This window comes from Labrus mixtus, chromosome 18, assembly GCF_963584025.1.
Source record: "Labrus mixtus chromosome 18, fLabMix1.1, whole genome shotgun sequence".
Lineage (NCBI taxonomy): Eukaryota > Metazoa > Chordata > Actinopteri > Labriformes > Labridae > Labrus > Labrus mixtus.
The window spans coordinates 7,275,737-7,285,843 of record NC_083629.1 but is presented as its reverse complement, the minus strand read 5'-3'; the positions used below and the strand labels follow the sequence as shown (position 1 = coordinate 7,285,843).

The 10,107-nt window shown below is 45.8% G+C and overlaps 1 protein-coding gene and 1 non-coding gene across 2 annotated transcripts; both read right to left on the bottom strand.

Moving 5' to 3' along the window:
• Positions 1 to 1,783: 1,783 nt before the first annotated feature.
• On the bottom strand, positions 1,784 to 1,856 carry trnat-ugu (transfer RNA threonine (anticodon UGU)). The gene has a single exon. It is a non-coding gene; the product is annotated as a tRNA-Thr (tRNA).
• Positions 1,857 to 2,201: 345 nt separating this feature from the next.
• On the bottom strand, positions 2,202 to 9,117 carry hhipl1 (HHIP-like 1). The gene is made up of 10 exons (XM_061062641.1): positions 8,562 to 9,117; positions 8,121 to 8,513; positions 7,056 to 7,702; positions 6,002 to 6,145; positions 5,567 to 5,895; positions 5,101 to 5,227; positions 4,750 to 4,895; positions 4,536 to 4,617; positions 4,346 to 4,428; positions 2,202 to 4,226 (listed from the first exon to the last, which is right to left on the bottom strand). Exons 2-10 carry the CDS (start codon positions 8,397 to 8,399, stop codon positions 3,658 to 3,660), a joined length of 2,406 nt encoding a protein of 801 aa, XP_060918624.1. The 5' UTR covers positions 8,400 to 8,513; positions 8,562 to 9,117; the 3' UTR covers positions 2,202 to 3,657.
• Positions 9,118 to 10,107: the final 990 nt, after the last annotated feature.

The following is a 10,107-nucleotide window of genomic DNA, read 5'->3' as shown; positions in this document are numbered from 1 at the left end:
GATTGAGGGAGCGAACGATGCATATTCATTCTCAGGGAACGAGACCCAGAGTGTGTTCAGTGTGTAAGGAGGGGAGGCCTGCCGCTGCAGAGATGTGTGACAGTTTGTCGCCTCTGATTCTCTGGTTGTGACTTCAAAGTTTCAGCAGGAGGACAAAGGTTTAATGATACACACACAGCATCTGTTTACTCTGAAAACAAGGCATTGTGGGAACACAAGCGAGGGGGGCAGGGGGGCAGGGGTGTGTGTGTGTGTGTGTGTGTGTGTGTGTGTGTGTGTGTGTGTGTGTTTGCTTTACTTCCTGCAGAGAGATAAAAGAAGAGAGAGTCGGTCAGAGAGGTTAAATAACAGGAGACGTCCTCATAAAAACATAAAATCAGCCGCTTTGTGTTTCTGCTGAACGTCTCAGTTTTGATCCAAACATGAACACATTTATCTTCGAGGTTGTTTCAGAGAAAACACAACAGAGCACGAAGATTGAGTGTTTAAATTTAGAGATAAGGTTTGGAGTGATATCCTCAGATCCTGAATGGAGAGTTTATTTAAAGGTTCAGAGCTTTGACCTGGTTCAACCTCTGAGATAAACAGATGTTTACCTTTATTTACTGAGTTTTATGAACCTCATCCACCGGACCATTCCTTCTGTCCAGACGACGGAGTGACATCGTAAAACCATGTTTTCTTAAGAGGTTATCACTGAGAAGACACACACACACACACACACACACACACACACACACACACACAGCTTTACATCAGAGACAAACGCTAACATGTGAGGTCTTTAAAATGTCTCAGGGAGGAGGAAGGAAAGAGGCAGTAGCAAAGGAGGAACATAACTTCACATAATCAATCAATAGGCCTTAAAGTAAAGTCCCTCTGATTGTTACCTAAAATGATGTCATCATCTGCAGTCGTCGTTTTATCTTTTATTTTACAAACACACATTCAAATTAAACTTGATGAACATTTCATGTGAAAGTCAAAACTCAGGAGCAGCTGTGTGTCTTTAATTATTCATGCTAACATGTATTAAACGTCTGTTTCCTCTCTCGTTCTCTGATTAGACTGACACAAGCTGAGCTGCAGCAATGCTCTGTACATGTGACAACGCCGCCCCCTGGTGGCAACTCGCTATTACTGCAACAATCCAAACTATGATTCAGTGCTGGTATGCTGCTCTGTTCTACTATATGGCCTCGCCGAGTTTGTTTTTCTGCCTTATATAAAATAAACTCTACTTTCTGTCTTCTGTAACGTGAACACATGACGGATGCATTTATTGTGTTCAATCTGCTGATGACTCAGGTAATTATTTAACTCAGCGGGACTATATTTAGAGTGTGTCAGATGTTATTATCTCGTGTGTATTATTTAAGTTCAAATGTTTACTCCACTCACCATAACTCTGATTCTATATTTTACGGAGCCCCGGAAATCCTAAAAAGTAAATAGAAAACGATCTAAGCACAACTTTCTAAGCTAAGCACAAGATCATAATATTATACACATGATAAAAAAAAACATTCACTTTTGGGGATTTCAGGGGCTCGTGAATATTTAGACATATTGTATTAACACTTTTATGCAGCTCTGTTATTTTTAGCTTGGTGCAGTCCTCATAAACAACCACCAGGTGTCAGTATGGAGCTGCTGTGGTTCAGTCGGTACTAAACGTGTACCCGTATGCTAACCTTTAGCATAGTAGAGTAGAGTTCACGCGGACTTATCTATTCACAAAACAAACATTAAACGATACAAACAAGGAACATAATTATTCACAAGGCCCCAGCGAGGATTGAACTCGCGACCCCTGGTTTACAAGACCAGTGCTCTAACCACTGAGCTATGGAGCCTGACGGTTTCAGCCGCGCGCTTTTCACGTTTTTATGGAGTAATACGTCTCACTGTTCTTGTCCTGTTGAGGACAATAAACCTTTAAATTCAAACAGCTTATTTAGAGGCACATCGGCTGTCTCTAGCTGGCCAGTTTAATGCTTAAACTCATGAATAGAAGTCTGTTCATCGAGACTGCGGTGAATAATAAAAAGTTACCGTGGTGCTGGTTTGATGCGGGACTCGAACTCCCCTCCTCATGGTTACTGACTCGTCTCCTCCTCAGGTGCATGGAAAGACTTTCTCTTTTTTGATCTAAAACTCATTCAGGGGAGGAGGGGAGGGGTCATAGCTTGGGAACAACATAGACTATAAAATCTTTAATAAAATCATCTATCAAAGTGATTATAACAAATACATTCATACACCCACCAGTGATTGATTGATAAACATTCAACATCATGTGAGGAAATATAACATTCAAATGTGTTCCTGTGATAAATCACTAAATCACTGAGATGATCTTCATGCAAAGTGCAAAAAAAAAACATTCAATTAAACATTCACGTCTGCAGAGAACCATTAAAAAATACTTTTCTATAAACATTTAAACTCAATACTGCAGTGTTAGAGATGATCAATACATTCAGCTGATTTATGTTTGAGTAAACCCGTGTTCATGTCTGTTATCTGTTGTATTATTATAAGGGCTGTCAGCATTAACTAGTTAATCACGATTAATTAAGGTCTGAAATTTAATCACATGCTATTTTGTCCCTTCAGGCTCACCGTAGATCACCCTCATCAGTGTCTCCCTGTAGTCGCAGTGATGTAAAAGAAGGACACTGCTGCATCTTTGAATGTCTCATTTCACTTTAACAAACTTTGAGACAGCTCAGCTGACGAAGTCGAAGTATTATCCACCTTATGACATCACACATTGACCTTTGTTACCGTTCCTTTGAGCTGTTTAGATGTCACTTTAGGATCCCTAACCACTTCTTGTTTCTGTGGTCAAGGCTGGTTTCACACTAGGGACCTGGGTCCCGGATGCGAGTACACTTGACCCTAAAGTCTGGTTCAACACAAACGTACTGGTACTCGTACCGTACTCTGGTACCGTGCCCGAGTCAAGGTAGTCTCTGGCACGATTCATGTGTACTTGAGTTACATCCGCGGGAGATGTGAACGCAACCCTGCTCAAACAAAGAGGTGGACTGCTATATGACGTCATTCCAAACGGAACGAGGGTCGTCGTCAGCGTCTCAGAAATAACAAAAACATCCACAGTTAGCAGTATGGTCTTAGCCAGCGGATGGTAGCCATGGTTGCTACTTCTTCTTTCTACCTTTTAGCGGATTTGCAAACCAACTATTTGCATACCGCCACCTGCTGAAAACATGTCCTAACCTTCCACCCTACTTTATTTCAAAATAAAAGCATGGTTGAAGTCAAACAGCGAGCCAAGCACTCGCTTAAGATCGCACAACAATTCAAAATAAAAGCCTCACAATGTTTATTTTTAAATGCGAAATAATGGAATTCTAAACACGCAATTAAAAATGTGATTAATCGTTTGACAGCCCTTATTATTATTATTATTATTATTATTATTATTTATTTTACCAGGTTAAACCATTTCTGTGTTATTATCGTGATGACAGAGATCACAGATTATTTTAGATCACCTTCAATACGTACTTATTTTTATTTACCACTGTTAAAACTCGTTGTGTTATGAGGTCTGTTTTCACGGTGTTAGATTCACGTTGTGCTTCTAAGACGCCATGTTTTTTAAAGATTATTTCTGACCGTCATCCTTCAGACATGTATAACATAGTCTGAGTTTCCACAGATCACTCCGGCGTCTTCATAGTGGGCGCAGTTGTGCGTAGCCACGCCTGCATGTTTGCAGTCGAGCAGGGTGGCCTCGCTCCCCTCACACTGAACGTCGTCCAGTAGGATCCGCAGGTCCCGCCCCTCCCCGAACTCAGAGTTTTTCGCTGCTTTCAGAGCGAACCTGTAGCCCAGCTGTCTGCAGACCACCGCCGCGTTGTTGGTGGTCCAGAGGTCGTCACACACGGTGCCCCACTCCCCACCCACAAACACCTCCACCCGTCCTCGGTCGCTCCGCCCCTCCTCGTCTCCCGCCAGCCTCACCGCTCCATCCTGGAACTCCACTCGACTCTCAGCCCTGGATTTGCCCTTCTTGCGGCGCCCCTTCCTCCTCGAGTGTCGGGTGGGTTTGGAGGTGCTGGTGGTGGGCGGAGCCGTGGTCAGGTCTGGTCCCAACTCCCCGAGTTGGTCTATGAGCTCCTGGATCCAATCATATGACTCTGTGGGCGGAGCATCGGGCCTGTGTCTGCTTTGAGGTTCCTCACCAATCAATGCTATCGGTAAACAAAAAACAGCTTTTAATCAATGCTAATGATAATAAACAAAGTAATAATTATTACTCAGTGCTGGAGATCAATTATATTATTATATTTATAATCAGACAGTGACTCACTCTCTTGAGGGACAAACTTGATGAGGTTACTCTTCACTCTGATTGGCTGAGGGTCATAGTGACAGTGTCGCGGTGGAGCTCGTCTGAAACAAAGAATGATAACAACCGCATGAAAACAGAGTAACCGAGTAACAGTAATAATATGAACAGAGTCATAGACAAGTAACCTCATAAATATCAGAAGAATCACCTGGACGGGTCGACGACTTTATAGACGACTCCTGAAGGTGACGTGGCGCTCGGGATTCCAGTGGACATGAAGTACAGCTCACCTGGTAGACAGGATGATGTCAAAGGATGACATCACAGGAAGAGGAGGGACTGACATACTACAACTGTGTGTTTCTGTGTGTGTGTGTGTGTGTGTGTGTGTGTGAGTGTGTGTGTGTGTGTGTGTGTTGTACCAGCCTCGTCCTCAGCGAAGGAGATGATGTACTGCTGGTAGTTGTTGATGAGTCCGGGGAAGGTGCAGGTGAGACCCTTCCCCATGCAGATCTCATTATACCGCCACTGACCTGACACCCTGTCCTCCTGCAGACTCATCAGACGCCTGAAACACACACACACACACACACACACACACACACACACACACACACACACACACACACACACACACACACACACACACACACACACACACACACACACACACACACACACACACACACACCTGTCATAAGTAGCTGCGTCTGGTCAGTTTTGTGTTTACAGATGCAATGTTTGAGCCGTTTAGCGTTTGTGAAGCAGCTCACCCGCTCATGAAATCTCCGAAGATGTACATGCCGTTGAGGTTGGGGTACTCGCAGCCTCGGTACACGTAGCCTCCGGTCACCGACTTCCCCATCTTATGAGGGTACGCATAGATCGGCAGCACGTCGTCTGAAAACACAGCACACAATCAGTAGGGTTAGAAACCAGCCTTCCATCATTCTCATCATCGAGAACCAGTTGGTGGCGCTACACGGCCTGCTCGCTCTCATTGGCCCTCGTGGGACCTGGCTGGAAAAAGTCAAAATCAAACATGTTGGATATTTTAGATTCGAGGTCGGTGAGGCTCTGACTCCATCTGGAGCACTAAAATAATCGTATCGACAAACCTTTAATCAGGTCCGATCCCTGATTGTTGGGAGGGGCGATCGGGTCCAAAATGGCGCCTAAAATAGTCTTGTGTGTAGCCAGCGTTACGTTAAATTGAAACAACCTTCACGTCTCACCCACCCAGCGAGCTGTTGGCGCACAGCTTCTTGTCATAGCAGGAGAATCCCTCTTTGGCCCTCCAGCCGTAGTTTCGTCCTTTCTCGATGATGTCGATCTCTTCGAACTTGTTCTGACCCACGTCCCCGCAGAAGATCCGACCTTTGCCCTCTTTGGTCCGCGGGTCCCCCCGGTCCACGGAACACCTCCACATGTTCCGGACGCCGTACGCATAGATCTCGGGACGAGCCCCACGCTCGTGTATGAAGGGATTATCGGGAGGAATCCTGTACAACGGACCTCTTTCATTGTCGTCCACGTCAATACGCAGAGCTTTACCCAACAGAGCCGACCTGCAGAAGACGAGGAGGTTCATCCATTTAAACTAACTTTTCAAACATGAACAGATTCTTCATTGAAGTAACGTTCATCCTCTACTTCTGTTAGAAGACGTCTTACCTGTTCTGGGCGTTCCCATATTTCCCAAACGGGTCTCCGGCCATCCCTCCGTCCCCGGTGAAAATGTACAAGAAGCCGTCATCTGCAAAGAGAAGCTGTCCTCCATTATGGTTTGAGGCCGGTTCATCAATCTCCAGAATGACCCTGAACGCAACACGGACAGGTTGTTAAACAGAATGTGGACAGAAACATGCAGACAGAAGTGTTTGGACATTAACAGAATGTAGGAAGAGCACGGACACAATGCAGACGGAGCATGGAAAGAATTTTAAAGGGGACATATTATGAAGAATCTACTTGTACAGTGTTTCTGAACATATATTTGGGTAACCTGAGTGTCTACTGACCCACAAAATGTGAAATAAACCCATCCAGTCCTTTGTTTGTGGTCTGCATAAGTCTTACAACACAGGGGAAAATGCTCTGTTTCAAATGTGCTCTCTTTGTGATGTCACAGTAGGATTCTGGTAAAAAAAAAAATCCCCTCCCCTCCCCTGGTATCTCCACCCATGGACTCCACCCCCAGCCTAGAACAAAACTTTTGCACAGGTCTGCCATTTTTATTCGCTAGTGAAGGAGTGATGTCTACCGGGAAAACTCAGGGGGGGTCATTGTATTTAAAGAGACACACACACCAAAACGGAGCGTTCTGAGAGAGCTGGTTTATACAGGGTCACAAACCTCCTCTGGTGCTTGATTCATGTTATATTTTGACCAAAGCACAGCACAGATGTTTCATTTAGACCACAGGGGACTGTTTGAAAAGGTGGAGAAGGGGGATCATATGTCCTCTTTAATACAAAGTGGACAAAATGAGGACTGAACATCAGCAGAACGAGGACAGACAAGAGAGTGTCGTTAGCACATTGCCAGAAAATGAATATGAATGAAGCAAATGTGGACTTAAATGAAGGACAGACAGAACATTAAGGGCGTTTTCACATTAAGCACAATTGTTTCATACCATGCCCGAGTAAGATTACTCCCCCCAGCCCTCTCCCCCGCTGGACTGCGTTCACATTAGTAACATCGTTCCATACCCGAGTACACTTGCCTCTCAGAACGGTGATCCACCTGGTTCATGTCGTTGGGAGACACGCGGAACTCGCTGATCCGGATCCGTTCGTCGAACCCGACCTCCACAGAGTAATACACGTACAGCTTCCCGTTGAATTTGTGCTTTGGGTGGAAGGTGAGTCCGAGGAATCCTCTCTCGTCTCCCTCCCAGGACGACGTCAGGACCGCCTTCGTGATGTTCATAAAGGGTTTCTCCAGTCTGGACCGATCCGGCAGGTAAGTCCACACCAGGCCGACCTGCTCGGCCACAAAGAAGCGGTGCGTGCCGTCGTTGGCGTGCACCATGGCGAGGGGGTTCTTCAGCCCGTTGGCCACTTCCTCCAGACAGAGTTGAAGACAGCCGTCAGAGTCGGACTGGACCCGGCCCAGGTTCTGGGTCAGTCTGTCGTTACTGAGGAGGTGAGGGTAGCAGTAGTCCGGATCTTCCAGCTCTAGGTGTCGACAGAGACGCATCTCGTCGTCTTTGAAACGAGAGACGACCGGGTCGTCAGAGATCAGGGGGAGGGTGGAGCTGCACTTCCTCCAGAACATGGAGCAGTAGTCCGGACAGAGTCCAGGGATGGTTCTGACCGCGGTGCTCGGGTCCTCGGCGTCGAACAGGTGAGCCGCAAATGGTGAACACTCCTTCACAAAAAAAGAGAAGTGTTGACGAAAGACGGATGAGGAGTGATGAAAACAAGAGGGAGAGTAGGAGAGACAGAGGTCAGGAGAAGAGGAGGAGGGGAGTGATGAAGAAGAGACACAACCTGTTTACAATTTGAAACATGAAACCTCCAAAAGTCTATAAATGATCTGAAACACTCTTGGAGTAAAGACCGGTGTACTTGTTGCCATGGTTACAGTGAAACTGGCAGTGAAGTGGTTAAAGACCTGAACAATCCTCACCTGCTTGTTTTCAAACAAATCTCCTTCACCTTCTTAATGATCAGATTGTGTGTGTGTGTGTGTGTGTGTGTGTGTGTGTGTGTGTGTGTGTGTGTGTGTGTGTACATGCATGCAGGGTCAGGTGTGGACCTTGGTCGACCTTTGCCCTCGTGCCTACCTGACAGAGCAGGTCCTGGACGTAGCTCGCGCAGGTCGCGTAGCCATGGTAGTCGAACTGATCCATGATGACGTAATACTTTCTCATCAGCTGCTGGTCTCTGTCGAAGTCACAGCAGCCGAAGTCTCGGTACATGACGCAAAACGTCAGCTCTTGGAGCGGTCTGAACGGAGGTTTGAAGTCCAGACACTGCGGGTGGGACCGAACCGGGCCCGAACACGTCACCAGGACCCCCAGGATCCACATCAGACCCGCGGCAGGAACAGAACCCCGCTCCATGATGGCGCTGATCAGGAGCAGCTTCCTGTCTGCACTTTGACTCCGATCATCGGTCTGTCCTCTGACGTGTGATTCGCTCTGCCCCCCTGCACCGAGTCCTCCGTGCACCGAGTCCTGCGTGCACCGAGTCCTGCGTGCACCAAGTTCTCCCTGCACCGAGACCTCGGAAGACTCGGGCCGTGTGCGTCAGGACTGAGCGCTGCAGACCGGTACCATCTGTCCGGATCAGCTGCTGACCCGGTTAATCTGCTGTCAGAGAGAGAGAGAGAGAGAGAGAGAGAGAGAGAGGCTGCAAGACAGACTGTGCGTGTGTGTGTGTGTGTGCGTGCGTGTGTGTGTAATGGTTCCCCTACTGTTTCTTCAAAAACTCTGTTTTTCATTCAGTCTGATGGATTCCTCTCAGACAGCGCGGTGCATTGTGGGTATGCGGGCGCTTCAGTTATTGTAGTTTTTTGTGTGAAACTGAAAACTTTTGCAACAAATCAATGTTGAGAAAATGTGTTTACTCCTGCTGTCCGGCAGGTGGCGCCCTCAAAGTATTTGAGCCGCAGGATAGAACATAATAGGTTACCTGTAATAACTTGTTTTAGTGGAGAGAGTGAGTTTTATATTCAAACTTTTATCGGTTTGTTTGTGTAACTTTGTCTGAACTTTTACTTTAAATTCAATAATTGTAAACTAAATAATGTGTCTTGTTGATGTAAAAACATAAATAATGACATCATAATAAAGTCAGACATTAATGTCTGTGATTCAATCAGCAGCACAGGCAGAGAAAACCTCTGTATTTTCAAAATAAGAGTCTTTTATTGTTGTTATTTCTCATGATAATTTAAATCAGTGTATTCAAATTCAGGAGATGTAAACACACAAATCGATCCTCGCTGGAGCCAGTCGGGCGTCAGTGCTGTCTGTGAGTTCATACTGGGTCTGAATGTGTCCCATTATGAAACCAACATGAGGGGATCTTTAAGTTACCTGGCTTCACCTGACAGATGAGATCACACTGGACTGTCACGTGAAGCCTGACAAGTTCACTCAGTTTCCCTGAGTGTGTTCACATAAGAGGGGGGCAGAGTTAACTTCTTTAATAACCTACCATGATCATAAAACAAGTTTGCTGTCAGCAGTGGCGATTCTAGACTCTGTCAGGGCCCTAGACAAAAATAATTTGGAGGACCCTCCAACCAGCGTTCATCACCAGTGTGTCTGCCAGCCAACGCTTTCTCCTCTTCCTTTTTTTCTCTCCTGATGTCTAATTCCTCTTCAGTTGTCTTCAGTGACTTTCATTGAAAAACTTTTCACAGCAATAGAGTGAGTGCTGTCACATGGGGCCCCTCAAAGGAGGTTTCCTACTATCTTTGCAAAATGTGCACACTTTAAGCCACTGCTCTGGTTTAAGATTGTGAGCCCTCAGAGGCCCCCTACTGGTCTGGGGCCCCAAGCCTGTTGACAAGCAGCGCCTCTGCTGTCAGCTGATCGTCATTTTAATGTCAAATGCAAACTGTAATAGAAAAGAAGTTAAAGCTCATAATGAGTCTAAAATCAAACAGCTGCAGAGATCATAGTCCTACATAAGAACCCTAAAGTGAACTCAATAACTGAACGTTCTCCTCAGGTGTGACTTCTTTATCAGGTTTATTATTTTACAGTAAAAAAAAAAAAAAAGTAAACATTAAAATCACTGCTCATGTGTTCACATCAGGAT